Below are 25410 nucleotides of genomic sequence, written 5' to 3' on the forward strand. Positions count from 1 at the left end.
GCACGGCAGAATGCCTCCCGCCCGAGCCCACGGCCATCCGCGTCAGCACAAACACTAGGAAGCAGGGCTTGCAGTTCCTGCACGATGCAAACACACAACCATGCCATTCTCCAACAGCTTCTCTAAAAATTTTAATTTGTTCTGACAATGAAACTAACACAGCATGAGGACTTAAGCCCTCAGGCTAAACAAAACATTATGGCCCTAGGGAAAGTGCCCAGGCCGCTGGCTGGAGGCATTAAGATGGATTCTTGGTGGGAAAGGAATGAGCTACACAGATGAACCGTGGGAAGGCTTCAGATGTCAGGGCCCAAGTGAGAAGCGGGGTAAGGGTGGACTTAACCCTCTTAAAAGGACAGAAATAATCTTCCCTTCAATTACTAGCCAAGGGGTTGAGGGGAAGGGAGGAAGGTTGACTATTACTGGCCCCTTCGTGGACCTGTAGGATCTGGGAGCATAGGAAGAGAATGGCATTAGGCTGGAAGGAGAGCAAGCGCTGGGAAGAGGAGGAGATGGTTCTCTGGGTTGATGAGTAAAACCCTGGGCTTCGACTTCAGCCCCCAGGGCCAGAGCAGCACCTCTTCCTTCTGAGGAGCTCGCCTGAGCTCGAGCTTGCAGGACTGGGCATGCCAGCTTTTGGACTCCTCCTGATCCCTGGTTGTTGGGATTCCCTTGGGCCTCAAAAGCCTAGGAGCAGTGAAGAAAAGTCTCTCTAGGAATTTCTTTCCCAATCAGTCAGCAGCCAACTTTCCTAGCAGACTGTCCTTTCTACCCAATCTGCAGCCAGGACGATGGGAATGTGGCACGCTCTCAGGAAGGGCCTCCTGTAGGCCCCCAGGTCCCAGGCTGGAGAATGTGCACAGTCCGCGGAGGCTCAGAAGTCCCAGTCGTCCATCTCCAGCTCTTCTAGGTTTGAAACCAGCCCAAAGATTCCACTGTGATCCTGAGACTGGCTGCCCTCAAAACTGGTGATGGGGGTGACGGGATGAAGTAATTCAGGCAAAGCCTCTGAGGCACGTCGTTTGATCTGGGGAAGGAGAGAGTTTGGTAATGGATCCTGTTGCCCTGGGTCCCAGGACACCATGAGGCAAGGAACCACGGCCCAGTGATAGATGGGCTGTCGGAGCAAACAGATTCCAGGAGCTCCTTCCTCTCGTTGAGGGGCTTCAGAAACATGGTGATTTCTCTAACTCACAGGGAGAAGGAGAGAATACCTAAAGACCCCAAAGCTAAGGTGATGGTGGGTAGTTAGAACCAAAGGCAAGAAAAAGCAGAGAGCCGAGGGCAAGTGCTACTGTACCTGCTTGAAGAAAGAGTGGTTCAGGAGGGTGCTGGCACTTGGCCTGGAGGGAAAGGGGGGAGAGACCAGCATCAGCGCTGTGCCCCTGCGTTCCCAAGTCTTGCCTGCTTACACCTTCTCCTCAAGGGCCTGCTGTCTCTCCCCTCAGCTCGCCATGGAACCATGGCCAGAGCGCCCAGGCTGGCTTCTTTGCAAACCCAGGTGCTGATCTCGCTTGCTGTTGGGCTCTAGATCCTTCTGGGAACCCAGACCCTTACAAAACCTTGGAGAGGTGCAACCTTTCCAACCTTGGCCCTACCTCCAGCGCCCCCTGCCCTCCCCGAAGCCCAGCGCCAGGCCAGCGGGGATACCTTGTGTCTGGGTTGCGCTGAAGGCACTGCTCCACGAAATGGTGGAAGTGGGGAGAGAAGGTCCGGTGGTAGGGGTGGGAAGGGGAGTCGCCGTTGGAGGGCCGGGGGTTGCTGGTGGTCAGGTTCTCACTCAGGCCAGGGTTGGCCGCGGAGCGCGAGCGGCTCATGGTCAGCTCCTCAGTGGGGATGGTGCTGGTATCCAGCAGGCAGGGCACTGTGCCGTTCAGCTTCTCCAGCAGCATCTGGGGAGGGCAGAGCCGGGCCTGGGCTGGAAAGGGGCCCCTAGAAGGCCTAGAGAGTCTCATCACAAACATACTTTCCCCAATATACAAATGTGACCTTTTGGGAGTGGAGGAAAGATGGAAGTGGAGTAAGTCTAACTTTCCCAAAGGAATGCTGTCACTGGTGTGGCAGCTACACTCTAGCTCGGCCACCAGGAAAAGGAGGAAGAGATTGCACAGAAGACCCCCTTTCACATGGCTGGAAGGAAGGGCTCGCGGTTTCCTCTCCCCTCTTAGAAGGCATCAAATTCCTTTCACTGTCCAGCCCTGGCCCTGGCACTCCAGCCTGGGCAACAGAGACTCTATCTCTAAACAAAATAACATAAAATAAAAAATAAAAATTCAGTCTCTCAGTCTCACTGGCCACATTCTAAATGCTCAATAGCCACAGGTGGCTAGTGGCTGCCTGCTGGACAGCACAGACACAGAACAGTTCCATGACTGAGGAAAGTTCTATTGGACAGCGCTGCTTCTAGATCTGAATCTCCTATTTACCCTAAGGAGCCTTTTAACTCTTTCCTGAGTATCTTTCTGTTACTAAATTGTTTTACTTAGATTTCCTACATGCCTTACCTGGATTTCCATACTCTCCTAACTGGTCTACGAGATCTAATCCATCTGCTACAGTAATTTTTCTAAAACATGTATGTGATGCCAGCACTCCTGCGCTTGAAATTTTTCAGTAACTCCCCACATGCTTTGGGGCAGGAACCCCATGCCTGGGGTGCATACGAAGCCCTTCCCGACACGCCCTTGCTTCCTTCTGCAGCCTTTTTACCTGGCCGCCCCCCACCCCAAAACACCTGTACCCCAGCCATTTATACCCATTTGCTGCTCCCAGGTCCTGTTCGTCCTTGACTCTGGGTCTTTGCACATGCTGTTCCCTCTGCCTGAGTCTCCCTCTAGTTCCCACACTTCACACAGTTAACTGCTATTTAAGACTCAAGTGTTACCTCCTCCCAGGAGCCTTCCTGGGCCCTCTGCCTAGAGGCTCCACTCCAGCCATCCTCTAGCTGCCCCCTCCCCAAGGGCAAGCAGCTGGTGGCTTCCAGGGGAGGCTCACTCAGAGACTGCACGCTACCCATGCTCCAGGTGCCTGGGACTCCGGCAGTCCTTGCTCAAACGACCTTATGTCCACTTCTTGGATTTAATGAGGCTTGGCTAAGCCTTTCCCTGGGTCAATCCTCCCAGTGGTAGGCTGTACCACTGGCTGTGTACCCCTAGGTCCTGGGGGTGGCCAAAGAATAGGCATCTGTAGGGGGCATGGACAGGAGTTGAAAAAAGGATGTGTCTTTCATCTTCGCATCCCTGGTCAGCATCCTGAGTGTGGCAGGTGCTCAGCAAACATCTGTGGAAGGCAGACGGGTAAGAAGGAAACCTCTGGGCTGCAGGCTTACCTGGGTAGCAGGCATATCCTTAAAGGGGACATGGCCATTGGCCAGTTCACATGCTGTGATTCCCACACTGTAGATGTCAGACTTGGCATCATAACCCTGAAGATTCTAAGTCAGGAAAAAAAAGCCACAGATGACTCCTTTTGTAGCCTTGGTCTTGATTCTTAGGAAAAGAAAGGTAGAGCTGAGGAGAGGAAAAGAATGCCTATCCCCAAATCAGGACAGCTGCCGACACCTCTCCTTGCCTGCACAACTGGGGATTAACTGCTATTTTATGAGAAGCAAATGTTTGGCGCCACTCCCGCTTAGCATAGGGATCCAGAGAGCACCAAGGATTTCCAAAATGCTCACTCTTCCCACAGTGGGGTAAGGATCCCCGAAGGGAGCAGAAACAGTGCCAGGTCCCGTTTAGGACTCCACAGAGGGGAAAGCACATCCGTCTTATGAGTGGGTTAGGGTTAGGGTACACTGCGCCAGCCCGGCTCCCTCCAGGAACCCCTCACTCCGCTCAAAAGTAGAGAGCACCCCCCATCCCAGGAAATTCTCAAGGCTTCCTTGGGAAACCATGAGTTGATGGGGGCTGGAGTTTCTCAGGACCCAGTGCACAAACCTGCTGGAGGACTTCTGGGCTGAGCCAAGGCAGAACCTTGATACTGTACTTGGGAAAATCGTGGACCACACGCTGCCGCTGCCCGTGGCTGATCATGCTGAGGTTGCTGCGTAGACCAGACAGGTAGACCTTCCCATCCCCGGAGATCAGAATGTGGCTGGCTTTGACACTCCTGCGGGGGACGAGGGGAAGGTGTCAGGGGCAGCAGGATCCCCTCACACTACAGACGTTTGGTCTGAACACATTAGACCCGGTCAGCACACACAGACTCTCCCCTGTGTGTGCATTTTATATGTCCATAAACACATCTTATGAAAAATTTCAAACCTACTTTAAAAAAAAGAAAATAGCATCAACCCATTTATATACCACCAGATTTAAAAACTTATTTATATCCTGTTAAGTTCTCTTTTATGCTCATAGACAACCTCTTCCCCACCTCCTACTAGTGCTTTTAATCTGTCCTTTTCTTTAGAGCCATTCTTGTAAAGTATACCACTGTTTTGTATGCATATATTTTCAATTTGCCTAATGGTTCTATGGTATGCATCCCGCACTTCCTTTTTCACTCAGTGCTACGGGTTCAAGATCCATCCGCGCTGCTCTCTGTGTACATCTAATCTTTGCTTCCAGTTGCCACCGACTCTGGGATGGGATCTAATGCTTCCACTCCTCCATTCTTCCAGGGAGGGCCTCTCACACTACCTCTAACCAGCACAAATATGAACAGTGACATCCGCACACATGTCCTCTGACAGGCCTGCACGGGGGGTGTCTTTGGGGAGTACACCCAGAGGCAGCACTGAAGTTTCTGTGACCCTGACTGGCCGCATCAGGCTGTCTGCCACTCTCTGGACAGGAGGCTCCCACGTCCTTAACACACTGGGCCTCACCCAGCCTCCTAACCCTGCTGGTCTGGTGTATAAAGTGATACCTTGTTTTCATTTGCTTTTCTCTGATGGTTAGGTTTGAGTGTCTGTTCTCATGATTGCTAGTCTTTGGGGTTCCTCTTTTGTAACCTTTGTATCTTTTGCCCATTTTTCTATTGCTTTGCTGTCCTTTTCTTGTTGATTTGCAAGATTTCCTTGTTACTAATCTCCTCTATGTTTTAGACAAAGCTAACATCTTCCGCTGTCCCCCGTTTCTTAACTTTGTTCATGGTGTACTTTATTGGGTAACAATCTTTAATCTTGATATAATCAAATTCATCAATTTTTTACCTTATGTTTTGTGCTTCTAAAATGTTGAGATGTTCTATGCCTCAGATCACAAAAGTATCGCCTCACACTTCCTTTTATTTAAGTCTGCAGTTTGACATTTTACATTTAGGCCTTTGATGCACCTGGAGTCCTCCTTTGTATGTGGAATTAGGTAGTGGTCCAATCTTATTATCTTGCCTACTCAGCACCACCTACGAAGCAATCTGTCTTTGCCCTGGCCTCTCAGCATAGGACCAACTGTGGGGCACACAAGGATGGAGGCAGGGGGTGGGGGACAGAAGTCCACACCAGATGTTCCTCACACACAATAGTCAGGACCAACCTGCTCAGCAAAGAGAAAGTCAATGGCTTAAGTACTAGCAGGCTAAAGTGACTGCTTCCCCAAGTCAGTGACAAGGTCAGAATCCAGATCCTTGATTTTATTTAAAAAAAAAAAATTTTTTTTTAATATATATATTTTTCCCAGGCTGCAGTGCAGTGTGGTGCAAACTTAGCTCACTGCAACCTCAAATTCTTGAGCTCACTCAAGGATCCTTGATTTTAAACTCTGGTGTGAAGCCAGAGTTTAATCTTAGTCAAACTTCAACTGTTTACCTGAGGGCTCACAGACACAGATATCCACTCTAGTCTAGGGTGAGGGGGCTTAAGAATGTACCTGTGTACATATCCCATGTGGTGGATGTAGTCGAGGGCCTTCAACACCCCCTGCAGGATGTAAGCAATCGCCAGTTCGTTCATGCCATCCATGAAGTGTGTACAGATGAGATCCTTTGCAGACCCTGAAGAAGAGAGTTGTAGGGAGGTAGCAAACGGTAACAGAGGAGGAAAACAGCACATAGGCAACCTGACAACAAAGTCCTTGGAACTCTCTCTGCCAGGAACCCTTTCTACTTACCATATGCCATGAATGATGTGACAACCCACAGCTCATTGTCTGCGATAAAGGTGGCTCGATATGGCACGATGTTGGGATGGTTGAAGAGTTTAGAGACATGAAGCTCCCCCTGAAAGCAATGGTATAGCTAAGTCAGAACCAGGGGGCACTGAAGATGACACTCACCATTCTTCAGTGGCAGCATGAAGAACGTGGGACCTAGTACTTTCTGGATGCTCTTCTCAGAGTTCTGGGAGCAGCCTGAGCAGGTGCCCTCAGATACTGCTTTGCGGCTTCTGCCTTGGTGTGGCCCCGCCAGCCAATCCTAACACAACTCAAGAAACAATCCCCCACCAAACAGGGAAACTGCTGACAACACAGTAGAGGGTCCCAGTTCACCCACTCAGAGATGCTGAATCAAACTGTTGACTGAAGACTTCTGAAGTTATGAGCTTAGCTCAACTTCAAGGGCAAGGTACAGAACTCCTCTTTTAAGATAAGAAAACAAAAAATATTTTTCTATTATAAAAGAAAATGTTGTAGTTGATGGAAACCAGGAAATAAAGTATTAAAGGACAAATGACAACTAGTAAACATTTTAGAAGATATTTTTACAGCACCCTCAAATTGAGAGCTCTCTTCTCCAGGAGCAGCTATAAGAAGTATAAAAAAAATCTGGACCAAAAAAACTACAGAACTCCAGGGTCCTGGTCTTTGGGACATGAGCTAAGGTCAAACAGGCTGGATGTTCTGCCTGTCCACTGCTTTAGAGAACATAAGCCAAAAGAATCATAAAGTCCAATATGATCTACAACAAACTCAGACATGTTTTTTCTCAAATAACTAAGTTGAGACTGGACTTCTGCTCCATCCTCAGACCCACTAAACTACTTTGTACAGATGAACTGGTATTAGAGTGTTGTCAGGTTGATGAAGAAACCCAAGATTACTAATAAAGAAAAAAAAGAGCACTGTCAGGTGAACATTCAGAAAGACATTGTAAATGCAGGAGGGGCTGCAACTAACTATACTGAACACGCATTCACCCAGGCCAAGATCAAAGCTGGCATCAGCAAAGGGCAGTCTGGTCCCCAGGCAGTTACTAGACCTCCTCACCTAGCTCAGTTTAACAAGAGGGCAGGTACCTGCTTCTTGAATAGAAAGGAATCTTAGGCAAACAGGATGCTAAGAGCTGGAAGATGGCCACAGGGGCAGCGCGGGCTGCTCTGCGTCTGGAACAAGGCTGCCTGGGTTTGAATCCTGCCTCTGCTGCTCACTAGTGTGTGTGTGGCCATGGGAGAGTTGCTTGGCCTCTCTACGTAATAAATAAATGAATAAATGAGCCAGAAAGGAATATCTGGAGAAGAAGAGGGAAATATAAATTGGGCTGAGCAGCATTTCAGCCCAATCCTTAGTGCCAAATGCCCAAGATTCTCCCTTGAAAGCACCATAACTTCTGAACATTCGGTCTACCTTCGTTTCCTAACAGGTGCTTTCAGAGGACTGATGTGTGAGGTGCCTTACAATGACTACAGGAGCCAAGAACCCACCCTCCCTCCAAGTGTCACATTCATGTTTTATTACCTGCAAGAATGTCACCATCTCATTGGAACAAGCTTCTAGGTTAATCCTCCGTACCGTCACATACTCCCCTGTTGGTTTGTACCTTGCTAGATTCACTGTCATCAGGTCCTCAAATCCTTTGCCTAAAAGGAAAGAGGAATACCATAAACAGGGACAAGAGCAACAAAAGTTTGTATCTGCCTTAAAGAAAAAGGGACTTGATTTCAAAAGAAAATCCAAGTTAAAATTTTCACTACTGTTACTTTCATGGCTGACATTTCTTGATATTTCTCCCATCAGTTCCTTCTCGGCCAACCATTCTGACTGAGTCTGACCCAGGACACCAGACGTGCACAGCCACAAAGAAAAAATGGCAAAAGAGCTTCTCTCCTGGAAACTTGATCTCTTCCCATACTTGGCAGAAGAAAACCAAACAAGACCCACAAAAGCCAGTTTTGCCACCATGAATCCTCCTAACTAGCTGACAGCGTCTGGTGCACACGCATCTGGGGATGCTGACAAGGCTGCAGCAGTCCCCGGACAGAGCAATGACAGTCCATGGACATTACCTATATTGGTGAGTAGCTCATAACACCCTCCCTCTGGCAGAAAGCTACTCATGATCTCTTGTTTAGAGAAGGATGCTATCGACTCTGAGCTCGCCTCATTGGTCTAAAGAAAAGAAAAATGGATTAATAGAGAAAACTGGGGGTGGGATGGGAGCAGAGCGGAGGTGGTAATTCAGACCGACGAGACTGGCATCCAAACACACATACATATCCTGACTCTGTGGCAAAGAAACAGTGCCAGCACCATTCAAAGAGAAATAAAACAGCACACATTCAATGTAGTAATCATCACTAATACCAAAGCAAGTAAGTGTTACGACTATCTACAAATGGGGGACAAGGACCCATTCCAGTCAACTGTTAACCTGCTTGTCCTTTCCAACAAATTGGTTCATGTACAGAAAACTATAAATTTATTACTTGGGGAAAAGATGTCTGGAGAAAGAAAGGCATGTTTGGAAAAGAGAAGGGAAAATTAACTGGGCGTGGTGGTGTGCGCCTACAGTCCCAGTTACTGGGGAGGCTTGAGCCCAGGGGCTTGAGGTTGCAGTGAGCTATGATGATGCCACTACACTGTAGCCTGGGTGACCAAGTGAGACTTTGTCTCAAAAAAAGAGAGAGAGAGAGAAGGGGATGGAGAGGTGGGGGTTCTCCTGGATTTCCTATTGTACTAGACTGCTATTTTTAAGGTCCTGACTGCAAGATCCCAAAAGGTCAAACACTAAATCTTGCTCTATGGAAAATGTGGCCAGATGTAGACCCCTCCTTAGCAAACAAAGAGTCCAGGCCAGTCATGCCTGGCATTCCCAAGTAAGAGAACAACTGATGCCCTGAGCTGAGACTGAGGTGTCAATCAGGTCGCAGGCATCATCCAGGCAGCAGCCTGCTGCTCCCTCATTCCTGCCCGCTCGTGCGGCTCATGAAGCTGGAGCGCAGCCATTTAGGGTGTCACATTCCAGCCTTTGAGGTCCTGGAGGAAGATATCCAGCAATGTCTGAGTGGTGAAAGCAAAACACATGGCAGACCAATAGCTCTTCTTTCAGCTTAATGGCTCAGTTTCCTTATCCTAGACCTAAACTGATTTATATGATTTGGGGACTGTGAGTATTTTCCTTTTTTTTTTAGATTTGCTTTCTTCAGATGTGTGTCTAACTGAAATGGAGAAGGCTTAGGCCAGCTCATATTTCACATTCTGCATTCATGAGCCGACCTCTAGTCAGAAAAAGGTCTTTGTCAACATATGAAGGCTCTTGGCTTAGCACTAGCCAGAAGAGCGAGGTGAGAATGTTCTGACAACATGCTACTTGAGCAACTATCAGGGAAGTGGCTGTGCAGAGGAAACCATGAAGATGATGGTGCTTTCTGCCTGTTATTTGACCATAGTATTCTTTCCAGAGCACTTCCACAGCTCAGTGGAGTAGATGGGGCAGACATCATCTCCACTTTTCAATAACAAAAATGAGGGCCAAGGAGATTAAGTAACATGCAAAAATCAAAACATGAACACACTGCACGGATGTCAGGACCCAGGCTGAAGCCAGTGAAATTAACATACCACCCTGCTGGCTGATGTTTCAAGTGCATCTAGTTTCAAAACAGCTGACACTGTGGGTGGGGAAAGAAACCAAGGGGGGCACTGTCACCCTCACCACTTACAGTGACATTAAGAGGAAACTAGTCAAAGCAAAATCAAGCCCTGCTAACAATCAAATTCCATTTCCAATTTAATCAATTGTTATATTTCTGCAAGTCAGCCATATTGTTCTACTTAGCTATAGTTCACCCGTTTCACTGTTGTATAACATACTCATCTCATGAATGTACCTCAATTATCCATCATTCCAATGTTAATGGGCCTTTGGGGTTAGTTTTCAGTTCTATTATGAACTGTGCTACTATAAACACATTTGAATATCTCTCCTGACTAACGCCTATACCTAGGAGTAGCTGGAATCGCTAGGACACATACTATCTGAACAATCAACTTTATGAGATAATGCCAAGTCTTTTCCCCAAATGGTTATACCTATTGACACTCCCACTAGCAATGTATGTGTGTTCTTGTTGATCCCACTGTTCCCCAACACTTGGTATTTTCAGATTTCTTAATTTTTGCCAATCTCATTGTGGGTTTGATTTACATTTCCCTGATTACTAATGAAGATGAGCAACTTTTATTTATTGGCCATGTGAGTCTTCTCCAAGGTGAAAATGTCTCTTCCTGTCTCTTGTCCATTTTTCTACTGAGCTGGTTCAATGCAGGATTTCCCCAAAGCAGGCCCCACGGAACACTGATCCTGGCAGTTGATGCATGAAAAAAGTTTCCATGATGAATTAAGTGAGGAAATGCAGTGAGGAAATTCTCTCACATGGAGAATCACTAGTCATACTCCCATACTAAAGGTGTTGAGAAATTCTCTAGTAAGGAAATTTACTTTGTTTAACCTAGGATTTCTCAAAGATATCTGTCTAGAGAACCTTCTGTTAAATTTTGGGAAAGATAATTTAGGAAAGGCTATTTTAAGTAAAACATATGCCATAATGCAAAGACCATAGGCTTAGGGATCAGGCAGAGGCAGAATTTGAACTCAGGTCTGTCAATGGCTCTGTGACCTTGGGCAAGTCAATGACCTCTTGGGATCTCCATTATCTCAGCAGTGGAATAATTCCCATCCTATAGGGTTGCTGTGACCAAGAGATGAGATAAAATGTTAAGAGCTTAGTTCTACCTCGTATAACAAGTATTAGGCTGTGTGTGGTAGCTTATGTCTGTAATCCTAGCACTTTGGGAGGCCCAGGTGGGAGGACTGTTTGAGGCCAGGAGCTCAAGACCAGCCTGAGCAACATAGAGACTTCATCTCTACAAAAAATAGAAAAAATTAGCTGGGCTTGGTGGCATGTGCCTGTAGTCCCAGCTACTCAGGAGGCTGAGGCAGGAGGACTGCTGGAGCCCAGGAGTTCCAGATTGCAGTTGTGCCACTGCACTCCAGCCTGGGCAACAGAGCGAGACCCTGTCTCAAAAAACTCCACAAAAAATGAAATATTTAATATTTGTGAATTCTATTCTTCTTCTCTCTCTATTGCTGTCTACCTTTTGGTGATTCTCCTGTTCAACAAATAAAATGGAACAGGGAAAATGGAGCAAAGAGGGACTCTTAAGTGGAGTCAGATCAATAGTTAAGGTTGATTTGATTTGGGGTTTTATATTTATTTGTGTTTTCAAATGATCTAAAAACAAATTCTAGGATCATTTAATTGCCACTGTAGCTTTCTGAAACTATCTTATCTTCAGACAACCTTAAGATACTGGTTACTACATACCAGGTACTTCATACAGGTGAGAGAAATACACAAAAAAGAGACAAAAATGGAGCAGCAATTTGAGCAAAAAGCCTAAACCAAGAGCTCTGAAAAGGCAACTCCCATTTGTTTAGAATTTATAATGCTACTTTAGTCTTAAAGCATTCCGTCTTCTCAACCTTGCACCTCTGAAGCCCTGCAGTATTCTTGCTTTGCAGATCCTGTTTTCTCAAGCATTAATCTATTCCTCAGTAAAATCAATGTCACCAGTTAACAGAAAACTCAGCGGGTTGTTTTCAGACCCAAACTACCTACACTCTGCCTCTATGATCTCGTGCCACATCCCTCTCCCCACACAATCATGCTCTAGTCTTAGGAAACCTTCACTAACTGTTCCTCTGTTTGGAACCCTCCTCCTGCCCCATCCTTCCTTACCCTGCCCCTGCCATTTTCTCAACACTACCTCCTCATCATGCGGTTTCAGCTGAAATGTCATTTCTTCAGAAAAGATTTCCAGCCAAAGTAAAGTAGGTTCCTAGTCACTTTATTAAATCGCCTTGTTTTACTTTCTTCACAGAGTTATCACTGCAGTTTATTGATCTATTGTCCATCTCTTCCACTAGAATGCAAGCGCCGTGAGGGCAGGGACCTTGTCTGTCATGCTTATTGGTGTATTCCCCAATGCCCAGAACAATGTCGGCAAACATTTAAAAAATAAAAATCGTTTAAGCAAAGTTCGAACTGAGGAGGTTTTCTGTCCATGACCTTTTCGTTCCCATGAGCTGAAGAGGAGAATAGGGGAAATGTACTAGCCAGTTCCTTTGCAGACAGGCTCAACATAATGAGCTACACTGGAAATGCCAGCCTCACACAGCACGTTCACTAGATTCCCCTATTGCTAGGGCGCTCTGCAGATCAGAACCTGATACCTGCATGTGAGAAAGTACTGCATTTTTTAGCAGGTAACCATATGGCCTCACTGAGAAACAACTACTTTGTATCTGAAGGTCTTCTCTCCTCTGATCTCCAAGCAAACTCCTTAAAATTTCTATAATTTGAAAAGGACACTATGAAGGCCAGCTGAGTCCTGAAATGGAAATATTTACGATTTATACTTTAAAAAACTCCCTTTGGAAAAGTTACAGATAGATACTTTTTTTAATTACCTATGTCCCTCTTCCTTGTCAGGAGGCATATAAGACATATTGTCTACTGGGCCATACACCAGGATACATTCTTGTTGAGCCTAGGTAGGGAGTGATTCATTAAACTACTGATGTTCTTAGTCAGTAACCTGACAAACACTTCTATTATCTAGTAGTACAGAAAACTACTAAAGCTAACTCAAAAGTGTTAGTTTCAGAAAATAAGATTCTTTAGGTAATTGGGAATATGAGTTCATGGGCAATCTGGAATCGCATGAAATGAACTGGTCCAGTGACAGCAACCACTTTGTCCCCAACTCACCGGAAATGATCCTAAAATGGAAGCTTTCTACTCTGTGGGTATTCTACAGGTCTAAACTCAGAGAGAGACCAGCTTTATTTAGGAAAACAAATAAACCAGGAAACAAAGGCAATATTTTGAAAGGAAGAGGTCTGGACTGATGCTGCCACCAGAAAAATAGGTTAGTTCATTATATTGCTTCAGATTTAGAAAAGGTCAAAGTTAAGATGAAAAGAAAAATATTTAACCCATTCTTTTTAAACACAGCATGGCACAGTTTAATTAGTGTAATGTATAAATCACAAATTGCTCAGAGAAAGGAACTAATTCTATCAGTCTTTTCTTAGTTTTCCCCACAATGAAAAGCATTTTATTCATTTTGAAGCATTTGAAAAATACATAAGCTACTGATATCCAGAAATGATCATAAAATAACTTTGTTTAAAGAGTTTAAAACAAAATACAACAAAGCATACAAAGACAGTATTTATGAAATGCTACCAAACAAACACATTCAACTTCCCACAGGTTTCACACAGGATAACTTTTGATATAACATTGGCAGCTGTGAAAATATAATTGGCATTATATTCTGGAAAAGTACCTTACTGATCCCATAGGAAACTTTTTTGGTCTCCTGATTGGAAAATATTTGGATCTGATAGAGAGGTGCTCCTGATTAGTAGACTACATAAGCACAGTCAAAGCTTCGCTCAAAGAAATGCCTAGTCAACATGTTCTTCCTTCACTCAGCCTTGGGGCTGCCTGCAAACGTGTAAATGTTTGTAACACGAATAGTGTTATAAGTCTACATAGAGAAGGGTTCTTATCCTCTCTCTTTATAAGACAATGATTCATATTTTACAAAATAGCTTGGTACATTGTGCACATCTGGCACTTATTTTGGTAAAATAAACTAGAAGAGAATCTCATAGCTTTCACCAATGAAAAAAGTAAATGTTTTGTTTTATACTTTTTAATTTTTGTTTTATTTTTAAGGCAGGAGATTTGAAGTCTAGCTTTATTATCTAAATAGAGATCTATATTATCTCTGTGGACTGAAATCTATTATTGATAGACTAAGGATGGAAAATTTAATACCACTAGCCACTAAAAGATAACCACATTTCAGATTGTTCCAGGTACTTTTTTGGGGAAGGGGGTGGTGGGTGATTGGTAGGGTTGGGAAGGGGAGGAGACCTTAATCCCTAGAAGAGACAAAAAGTACCTGAGATTTTTTTCAGTTTTCAAACTACACATCAAAATCTTTCCAGGGTGAAACCTGAATCTCCACGAGCAAAAGAATTATACTACAAATAAAGCTCAATGACAGATAAGCAGAAACAGAAAATGATAAGCCAAGAAAACACACAAACTTCCACAAGAAGTCATCTCCATGCAACAGCCATAGTGCTAGAGCCTAGAAAGTCACTTACTTTTCTCCGAGTGTCACCCGGAGGCTGTTCTGGAGTAGAGAAATTGATTGTTGGCATTTTGTTTTTTTAGCAGAAGACACACCCACATTCAGAAGAGCAATTATTGCACTTAGGGCTACATTTATTAATAGAAACCACTTAAGAGTCATTGCAGCAAAAGTGCCTGCAGGGCTACATATAAACACACACACATAGAGATCCACAGTAAAAACACTGTAGAGGTAGGGATTTTAAACATGAATCTATGGCTCTTCAAAACTTGGCAAGGCTACCACTCTACAGGTATTCTTTACTAGGTATAACTCAATTGCTACAATTCTGGTCATTTACATTTACTTTTAATCAGCACACAATATTATTGAATAGACTGGTTTCAGAGTCTTATACTTTGTAAACACAAAATTTATTGTAAAGTTATATAAGTGGTTGGCCATTTCCCAGTGACTGTAGGGACTAGAAAACAGATTTTTTTTTTTAAATGGGCAAAAAAAGTTTTAATACAGCAACACATGTATAAGGGACCATTTCCCATTCTGATTCTCCAAAGCCAGATATATTCTATTCTGAATGCAAACAAAGCAAAGGCATTTTGGCACTCTGTTACACCTAGTGAAAATGAACAAAGCAAACGACAACTGAAGTAACTTTCTGCTCAAATCAGACAAATTCTGCATGTGTCTTTGATTTTCGCCATTCTGTAAAAGTGATAAAAATCATCAAACTAAAGATTTTTAACTGTAAAATATTGGGGTGATTACACATTTTTAATTATCTTAAGCTATAACAGTTCTAAATATCTTAAACTATACAAAGTCATAAGAGTAAGTCTAGTCACCAAGGAAAATGCTTTCTCATAAGCTATATTACAGGAGATTATCTGCAGAGTAAATTAGCCTCAACTTATCAAAATAGAAATTTTTTTCCCCCTTGGACATCAGTTTTCTGGTATACAAATGGCAGGAGCAGTTGCTTAATATAGTCTATCAAAGGTAAGAAGCCAGGTGAATGGATTAAAAGAAATTTCACCTTCCAGAGTAGAAGGCAAATTCCAAGTTGTATAAAACTTAGTAATATAGACTTCATCAAGCTTCAGTGATATATAGAACAACCTCTTCACACTCCTCAGACCAGAGACTATGCCATCGTCAAAGACAGTCAGAGATTCTATGCTCAAGACACTGAAAACGGCCGGGCGCGGTGGCTCACGCCTGTAATCCTAGCACTCTGGGAGGCCGAGGCGGGTGGATCGCTCAAGGTCAGGAGTTCGAGACCAGCCTGAGCAAGAGTGAGACCCCGTCTCTACTAAAAATAGAAAGAAATTATACGGACAACTAAAATATATATATACAAAAAATTAGCCGGGCATGGTGGCGCGTGCCTGTAGTCCCAGCTACTCGGGAGGCTGAGGCAGTAAGATTGCTTGAGCCCAGGAGTTTGAGGTTGCTGTGAGCTAGGCTGACGCCACGGCACTCACTCTAGCCCGGGCAACAGAGTGAGACTCTGTCTCAAAAAAAAAAAAAAAAAAAAAAGACACTGAAAACAAAACCCATTAATTCAATTCCCAAATACTGGAATATTTGTAACTGGACTACCAAATTTCCATTAATGACAATGTTCACTTTTTTTTTTTTAAGACATGGGGTCTCACCATGTTGCCTAGGCTGGACTTGAATTCCTGGGCTCAAGTGACTCCCCCACCTCAGCCTCCCAAGTAGCTGGGACTACAGGCGCGCACCACCACGCCCAGCTCAATGTTTACTTTAAGCCATTTTATTCCCATTAATGATGGGAAGAAAATGAGAATAGGATCAGAAAATAGTATTTTTGTTCCATTAGCCTTTCCTTTACTAATTTTTTTTTTTTTTTTTTTTTTTTTTTGAGACAGAGTCTTACTCTTTTGCCCGGGCTAGAGTGCCGTGGCATCAGCCTAGCTCACAGCAACCTCAAACTCCTGGGCTCAAGCAATCCTTCTGCCTCAGCCTCCCAAGTAGCTGGGATTACAGGCATGCGCTACCGTGCCCGGCTAATTTTTTCTATATTTTTAGTTGTCCAGCTAATTTCTTTCTATTTTTTTTTTTTTTTTTTTTTAGTAGAGACAGGGTCTCGCTCTTGCTCAGGCTGGTCTTGAACTCCTGAGCTCAAACGATCCTCTAGCCTTGGCCTCCCAGAGTGTGCTAGGATTACAGGCGTGAGCCACCACGCCCGGCCTCTAATTTTTGTTCTTTGTAACTAAAACAAAAAGAACTCATCATTTTTTAAAACTCTCATTTGTCTAAAATATAACACTTCAACAAAGTTCACAAATAATACTACTCTAGAAGTTCTCTGAGATTCATTAGGGAAAATAATAAGTACCATCTAGCAACTAACAAGTTTGAGTTTTCAATCTCTTAAACCTATTTGGGAGTATTTTGCATCAGTCAACCAATGCACTCAATCTGACAACCTGTTTTTTTTTTTTTAATTTTGTTTGCTTTTGAATGGGATTTTCTTTTTTAAATTTTGTTTGCTAGATAACTTGTTTCTTTAGCTACAGGATCCTAAAAGAGGATCTTGGTATTCAAACACAAAGAATGGGGCTCTACTACTATTATTTTTTTTGAAGAGAACTTTTTTTTGTCCTAAATTAAGATGAGAGTTCTCAAAAAGGCTCACTTTGAAAATGGCCAAAGAGAAATGCTTGGGCCTATTTTTTTTTTTTTTTACAGGACCTGGACTGCATGCTTGGGCCTATTAAATCTCAAAGTTTACTTCTGAAATCAACATTTAGATTTTACAATAGTAGTTAATATTTTTGCCATGACAGATTTTTTTCCTTTGTTCTTTTAAGTCTCATAATTTCTACCATGAAAAGAATGAGTCAACTGATTGATCAGTAAAACCATAACTTTTATATCATTGCTACCTTTGTCCTATTATTTTATTTTTAAAATCTTCAAGGCTAGAGACTTTAAACACTTAGGTTTTTTTCCCTTAAAAATATGTATTTCAATTGGACAAAAGTAACATATGTGCCCTTAAATAAATACTGGCTTTCTAACAATCAAGGCAGGTCAAGGACAAGGCTGGATTAGTCCTCAAACCTTTGGGAAACCATGAATTCAAAAAGGAATCAAATAAATCCAACAAGTGTACTTTACACTTGCCCTTAGAATAGCTAATTTCTATAAATTGATTTAGTCAACAAAAGAGTAGTCATGTTTATCCTGAAGTGATGGCTAACTGCCATACTGTACTTACCTCCAAATAGTTCCAAATCTCTTAAGCCCTCAACAATGAACTTTTCCGAGACCCACCGCTAAAGAGGAAAACCCCAAAGAGAATTAGTATTTCTTCCAAGCCACAACAAATTAGCTACCAGCCTTTAGACAGACAAAAATACAACTACAAAAACAGAATCATGCAGTATAGTTAGGATACATTTCTATGGAAAAGTGTTGAAAAGAATCTTGAAATCAATTAAAAACAATAGATTAATTCCCTTTTCTACTCTTTGCCTAATTTGATGAATTCTTAAATCTGACATACAAAAAATATGCAGTACTGATCCTAATAACTAACAATGACTGTTTTTGTCTTTCCTATACCTAAAACTACCTTTTGGTTCCATCGTACCCATTCCATAGCTATCTATTACAGCTTGTATCATTAATGCCAATTTGAAAACAATTATTGGAATTCACAACACAGAAAATAGGGATGAAACAGTAGTTTTTCACAAGACTCTATTAGTCTGTAAAAGGAAAAACAGCAAGCTGCATATTCTTTTACCAACTAGGGGTTCTAAAGACATCTTTGCTTACATTTTCTGCCAAGTTCACAAGGATCAAACTAACAAGACCAATCTATGGTTCACTTTACTGGCCTATTTCAAATGAGTATTAGATTTCCATCATACTGATCAGTGGTTTCATTTCACCTGAATTAGGCTATGTTGAAACAGAAAAGCAGCTCATATTTAAAAGCAATGGAATCAAGATTGTATTTCACTTAAGGACTGGTGTTAAAGTTTGGTTTGGGGGCTTTCTTTCCACTGGGCAGAGTTCAGGCTAAGGAGAGATTTCCTTTATCCTCTTAATTAACAGTGAAGTTTATTCTTTCCAAAACATTAATAAATTATTCTTATATGTATAAACATAATAAAAAAGATTAAATAACATTCAGAAATAAGTTGCATAATATAGATTATGAATTGGAACTATAGCATCATTCTCTGTCCTTCCCTATAACAATTTTTTCTGAATTAAAAAAGAACACCCTAAATAACTTAATATAAAAAATTATATGTGCTGTATCACAAAATATAATTTATGCTTTAATATTTAAAGAGAGTGGTATACTCATAATGTCTCACAGCACTTACACAGTTACAAAATTTTTAAATAATTACTACTGTATTTAGAAATTGAGTACTTGATAATAAAATAAGATTCTCTTTTATGAAATCATGGGAGCTTGTAAAGAAGCAAAATCTAGTATTTGTTCTTGAGGTCATTTTAGCTGATGAAGTTTTGAGGTGTAATAAAATCTTTCATGTTCAAAATGTCTTCAATTAAAACAAATGATTATAGCTAGAAAAAAGTGTCCCAGTAATTACAACTTGATGCTGACTTTAAAAACACACAAACCCATGGAGAGATCATTAACAGTTACATATCTACACTGAAAAGTGCAACCAACTCATCTAGTGTTGCACAACTGATATTCATAAAATAAGCCATCTTCTTGTGTCTTCTCTATCAGACAAGCTGGTGGTAAATTATGTGTCTCTGGTCAGCTTCTGCCTGCAAACTCTCTTCTCAGGAGTGGAGGCTACAATACCTGCCTTACTTCCTACATCCCTCATTTCTATATGCTTCTGAACATCACACAAAACCACCCACAATATATGCCAAAGCACATTACTTTTCAGAAAACAAAAATAGTAAATCCAGAAGAATAGAAAAACACTCACCCTAATTCGCTCTGGTTTACTTACAAGAAAAGACATGAGTTCTCAACGTGTAGACCTACTTCAATTTCAAAAATTTAAACCTAAAAGGAAAATAGAAAAACGCTGAGTTAGCAAAATCTCTGTTTACAGAAAGACCTTTTTTTTTTTTTTTTTGAGACAGAGTCTCACTCTGTTGCCCAGGCTAGAGTGAGTGCCGTGGCGTCAGCCTAGCTCACAGCAACCTCAAACTCCTGAACTCAAGCGATCCTCCTGTCTCAGCCTCCCGAGTAGCTGGGACTACAGGCATGCGCCACCATGCCCGGCTAATTTTTTCTATATATATTTTTAGCTGTCCATATAATTTCTTTCTATTTTTAGTAGAGATGGGGTCTCGCTCTTGCTCAGGCTGGTCTCAAACTCCTGAGCTCAAACGATCCGCCCACCTCGGCCTCCCAGAGTGCTAGGATTACAGGCGTGAGCCACCGCGCCCGGCCCAGAAAGACCTTTCTATTAACAAAAACTTACTATGGGTCTACCATTCGAAGCACTGTACTAGAACGTACAAATTGTTAAAGATTTGCTTAGAGAAGTTTTCAGTGATGATAAACTTGGATGTAGTTTGGCCTAGTACATTCTGAAATTCTGCAATTTCTATAAAAGAAGTTTATTATTATATGGTTTTCTTTATTTTTTTGAGACAGAGTATCACTCTGTTGCCCTGGGTAGAGTGCAGTGGCATCATGATAGCTCACTCAACCTCAAATTGCTGGGCTCAAGTGATCTTCCTGCCTCAGCCTCCTGAGTAGCTGAGACTATAGGCACGTGCCACCACGCCTGGCTAATTTTTTCTATTTTTTTGTAGAGAAGGGGTCTTGCTCTTTCTCAGGCTGGTCTCAAGCTCCTGAGCTCAAGTGATCCTCCTGCCTGGGCCTCCCAGAGTGCTAGGATTACAGGCATGAGCCACCGTGCCCGGCCTTAAATGGTTATTAAAAAAGAATGTACTGCTGTTCAAGGCTATAACTGAAATCTTAAATAGTGAGAATAAGGCTTTAGTCTTGACTAGAATGACTAAATCCTATACACACACTTTTCACAAACTGTCTCTAAGTAGCAACAGTAAGCTAATGTGAATATACTTATTTATTTACCTTAAGAGCACTGTGAACTGAAATAAAACTTTAAGGCTCACCCCCTCACTGGCTGACTGAATGGACCCCCTAGTGGCGAAAGGAATACCCTAAAACTAAATTGCCTGCCATGTCTCATCATGCCCCCCTCCCTTCTTAGGGACATCCTTTGTAACCCATTAACAGGTCTAAGGGTATGTGAGACAAACCTGCAGGTCCTCAATTTACACAACAAATATATGTCTGGTGGCTTATCTCTGATAAACAGCTCCTATGTTAAAACATTCCAAGCCTTTAAACAAAGCTTCATGTCTTTAACCAATTACAAGCCAAAGAATCTTTGATTCCACCTATAACCTGTAAGCCCCCCTTCCAGATGGCCCACCTTTTCGGGCCAAACCGATGTATGCCTCCCATGTATTGATTTATGACTTTACCTGTAACCTCTATCTCCCTGAAATGTATAAAACCAAACTGTAACCCAACCATAGCTAGTCCACTTGCTCAAGGCTTCTTGGCCGTAGCTCAGGGTCATGGTCCTCAAATTTGGCTCAGAGTAAATCTCTTTAAAATTATTTTACAGAGTCTGGTCTTTTTTTTCCATTGACAGCACTGATAGAAATAGTAACTACTGGCCGGGGGACACATTACGGGCTCATGCCTGTAATCCTAGCACTCTGGGAGGCCGAGGCGGGAGGATCGCTCCAGGTCAGGAGTTTGAGACCAGCCTGAGCAAGAGCAAGACCCCATCTCTACTAAAAATAGAAAGAAATTAGCCAGACAACTAAAAATATATATATAAAAAATTAGCTGGGCATGGTGGCACATACCTGTAGTCCCAGCTACTCGGGAGGCTGAGGCAGGAGGATTAGCTTGAGCTCAGGAGTTTGAGGTTGCTGTGAGCTAGGCTGACGCCACGGCACTCTACCCCAGGCAACAGAGTGAGACTCTGTCTCAAAAAAAAAAAAAAAAAAATAGTAACTATTATGGAGAGGTTTGCATACTTAGACTGCAAAAAGGTATGGGGCCTCCAGCTAATCTTAAAAACCCAGGGTGTATGCTGGGGACAGGACTCAAAGGATAACCATAAGCAGTTTTCATTATCTTCAAATGTGTCAGTACCTCCTCTGATAAAACCCTGGTGCCCGGCCTTAGGGATACAAAGAAGTGTAAGATATTCCTGGAAAATAAAGAGCTTACAAACTAGTTGTGGAAACAGGACACACAAGCAAGACAAGAAAACACACAAGTAGAAATGAGTGATGGGCAACTCCTTATGGAGATCAGCAAAGGGAGAGATTACTATGAGCTGGGGTAATCTTGTAATGTCAAGTAGGAATTAAAGAAAATGGGAATTCCAAGACTAAAATAGTATTAGCTACTGATTATTTCGTGCTTATAGTAGTCCTCCTTATCCGTGGTTTCACTTTCTGAGACTTTTTCAGGTCAACTGAGGTCTGAAAATATTAAATGGAAATTTCCAGAAATCAATAATTCGTAAGTTTTAAAACGTGCGCTGTTCTGGAGTAGCCTGATGAAAACTTGTACCCTCATGCTCCGTCCTGCCTAGGACATGAATCATCCCTTTGTCCAGTGTATCCACACCGTCTATGCTACCCACACATCAGTCACTTAGTAGCTGACATGATTATCAGATCAACTGTGGCAGTATCACAGTGTGATATTTTCTGGGGTTTCAGGAATCCACTGGGGATCTTGGAACACAGCCCCCATGGTTATGGGGGGACTACTATACTTTGTCTTGTCCACAGGTGTATCTCCCAACTTCCAGAATAATGCGTTTCATATAGTAAGCACTCCATAATACTGAATGGCTGGCCGAATGTGCAGAGAAGTATTTTAGCACTTTGAGCATACTCTGAAATTAATGTCAGGGCAGTTACAGAAACAGAACTCCACATATATAAGAACAGGCCTTAAATGCATGCTAGAGTACGGACTTTACTCAGCAATCAGAAGCCACTGCAGTTTTGAACAGAAAGGTGACAAACACAACAGTGGTCTAAAGTAGTGTCTCTCAAACTTTATTGTCGTGTAAATCACTTGAGGATCTTGTTAAAATGCAGACTTTGATTCAGAAGGTCTGGAGGGGGGCCTGGTAGTTCTAACAAGCTCATAAGTGATGGCAATGCTGCTGATCTGTGGCCCATCATATTAACTAATGTTAGAGAAGTCTTATTCTAAGGAATATTCTAAGGAATATTAATCTGCCAAGGGATGGGGAGGGGAGAAGTGAAAATAACCCTGGGAAAGGAATGTCAGTTAGAATACAATGACAGCAGATGACATTAAAGGCCTGTGGCACTGGGAATGTTAAAGAAATAGATGGATGGGGGAGAAGGAAGAATAAAGAAAGCATAAAACGTTTAGTTAGAAAGGACACCAGAAGTCATCTGGTCATTCTCTACCCTTTGGAAGAATATCTTTTACAAATTCCTAGATATATGGTTATCTAGTTTCTACTTGAAAACTTTCCATGCCACTACCTTATCCGGGAGCCCATTCTACCTGTGGATAACTCTTATGACTCTGGTTTTTTTGTGTACCTGAGTGACTGGGGAAAGAGTAGTGTGAAACAGGAAAGCTCGGAAGTGGAAGCAGTTTGAGTAGAAGGATGAGTTTGAGTTTTTAAATCATATTGAGGCTGAGAAGACAGTTATATATTCCAAGAGGAAATATATAGCATTCAGTTAGAAGAACAGGACTGATGCTTAAGAGAGGTTAGATGGCAATGTGGACTTGGGAATCAGCACTTAAGAGTGACAGAAAAATTCAGCCCTTACATCTGGGCAAAAAAAAAAAGAAAGACAGTGACAGAAATTCACAAAAGAAAATGGTGAGAGAAAAGCAGAAGGCTGAGAGGCAAGCCTTGGGATAGATCTATATTTAGGGCATGGCCCTTGAAAGACAGCTAGGAAGTAGAGCCCAAAGAAAACACTTTAAAGTTCCTGCTTCCCCTCCTGGACCACCTCCTTGTCTCCAACCTGGCTAATTCTGACCTGTCCCACAGTACTCGCCTCAGATGTCCTGTGCTATGGGAAGTCCTCCCTGACCCCCCTAACCTCTATTCACCCCTAACACCTACCACACTCTTAACTGCCAATTTCTCTCTTCCACTAGGAATAGAGATTCCTTGAGGGCAGGGAATGAATTTTGTATAGTGTTGTACTTCCAGGGGCAACTGTGCCCCCGGGTAGCTGTTAAATTAATAATAGTAAAAAATAATAAAAGCAGTAAACATTTATGTCAAACTTAATATGTGCCATGCACTGTGCTAAATGCTTCACGGAGATCAGCTGACAAGTATTATCATCACTGTTTTACAAATCTGGAACTTAGGGGACAGGGAGGTTAAATGCCCAAAAGTCACACAGGCAAGTGATAGGGGACTGATTAAATCTGTTCCAAAGCCTGTGCTCTAGAAACTGGAGTGATGACAGACAAGCCAAAGAAGTTTCAAGACTGGGTGCACAAGATAAAATGATTGAGAAAATATCAACTGATTGGCAAATGCTGCGGACCAGATGCCAAATGGTACTGAAAAAATTCATTTATCCTGATTTGAAATTTTTTCCTTTCTCCCTATTCTTGTCACGGGTTTTCTAAACTTCCTCCATGTCTGAGGTCACAATTATAAGCACCTCATTTGAGCCAAAATACCTCCAAGAAACCTGGTTAAAGGGTAGGGGACAGATTTGACTAGTGCAGCGCTGTAACTAATGGCTGAATCAACAGGCTCCTGGCCTGACGCAGGTAATCAAATCCGGTGTCTTCATCAACTCTCGGGGGACAAGAAACAGTCTTGAGTGTCTTTAGAAAGTATGAATCAGTCAATGAAGAACTGTTTTAATGCCACAAATAAATATCTGAACATGGTTCTACTTCAACAGATATTACAATAAGAACATGACCGAGTCCAACAGCTTTTCCTGTTTGGGGGAAGTCCAGTTAAAGTATGCCAGGGTATTAGCAGAAAGCTGGGCAGAGAGGTTAGTTCCCCATTTCCTGAGAACCATTAACAATTTTACTTAACCACTCCCCTTCCCTCTTGCTCACTTCCCTACCGCCGACCCCCATCTCCGGCCCCCAATCTGCTGCGGGCACTTTAACATACTTTGCAAAAAGACAATTAGAAACTCTTCGTTTTGGCTTAGTCTGGGAGTCATCTGGATCTTGTGTCCTTATGGGGGCTTGACCGGCTGCCTGTCCAGCCTGGGATGAGATGAAATGGGGATGGGGGGAGCACGAGGAAGTCAGGACTAGGATCTGCTGCCACTTTGCTTGAGCAGGACAAAATGACACCTGGCCCCAGGTTCCCCACCTGGAAGTCCCGGGAGAAAAGGGGACTGGGAAAGCAGGAGCTCGCCTCTCCCTCCCGGCAACTCCACTCCAGCGTCTGCCCGCCAGGCCCAAGCCTATTCAGCTCTCTGGCTGCGGCCCCTCATTGAGGGACTGAGGACGCGGGTTAAAGGCGGCCCGTGGAGGACGAGAGTGAGCCCAGGATGGCGGCTTTGACGAATGCCCGGCTCTGAGGAGATGGAATGGGCGCCAGGGCGAGGAGGGACTGGACCCTGGAGCGCACCAGGCGGCCCCGCCAGCCCGGTACCTGTTCCTGGAGTTAGCGAGCAGTCCCGACCGTCTGAGGTCCGCCTCCTCAGTTTTATGGCCGCGCCACCGCCAGGCCGGTTGCCGGGGGAGGTACGCAACGTGCCATGCGCAGTAGAGCGGTCCGGGCCTCGCAGGAGCGCCCCGCCCCGCCCCGCCCCGCCCTCAGCCGCCGCGCGCGGGCGCTCGTTCTCCGCTGCGGTCGCGCTGTCCCGCGCAGCGCCTACACTGGATAGTTCCGTCTCGGAGGGGCCTGGTTTCTCCGAGGGTGTGGAAGCCAAAGACCTAGGTTGTCGCCAACGCGGACGGGGCACTCCAGAGCCTCCGCCTCCTCAGCAAGAGAAGGAGTAAGTAGGTGATTTCAATAATGAAGGGTCCAAG

The 25410-nt window shown here is 43.4% G+C and overlaps 1 protein-coding gene across 11 annotated transcripts; it reads right to left on the minus strand.

Annotated features, from left to right (window-relative positions):
* Nucleotides 1-106: 106 nt before the first annotated feature.
* Nucleotides 107-25192, minus strand: STRADA (STE20 related adaptor alpha). Of its 11 annotated transcripts, none has more exons than XM_069482761.1 (13): nucleotides 25031-25192; nucleotides 19322-19377; nucleotides 17584-17641; nucleotides 14344-14372; nucleotides 8162-8264; nucleotides 7614-7735; nucleotides 6051-6159; nucleotides 5811-5934; nucleotides 3936-4107; nucleotides 3329-3433; nucleotides 1651-1892; nucleotides 1301-1343; nucleotides 107-1027 (listed from the first exon to the last, which is right to left on the minus strand). In XM_069482761.1, exons 2-13 carry the CDS (start codon nucleotides 19331-19333, stop codon nucleotides 875-877), a joined length of 1272 nt encoding a protein of 423 aa, XP_069338862.1. In that variant the 5' UTR covers nucleotides 19334-19377; nucleotides 25031-25192; the 3' UTR covers nucleotides 107-874. The 11 variants fall into 11 exon arrangements, with proteins under 11 accessions (XP_069338862.1, XP_069338867.1, XP_069338861.1 ...); XM_069482766.1 differs by having other exon boundaries at nucleotides 1742-1892; nucleotides 19298-19377; XM_069482760.1 differs by having other exon boundaries at nucleotides 19298-19377; nucleotides 25031-25087.
* Nucleotides 25193-25410: the final 218 nt, after the last annotated feature.

This window comes from Eulemur rufifrons, chromosome 9, assembly GCF_041146395.1.
Source record: "Eulemur rufifrons isolate Redbay chromosome 9, OSU_ERuf_1, whole genome shotgun sequence".
Lineage (NCBI taxonomy): Eukaryota > Metazoa > Chordata > Mammalia > Primates > Lemuridae > Eulemur > Eulemur rufifrons.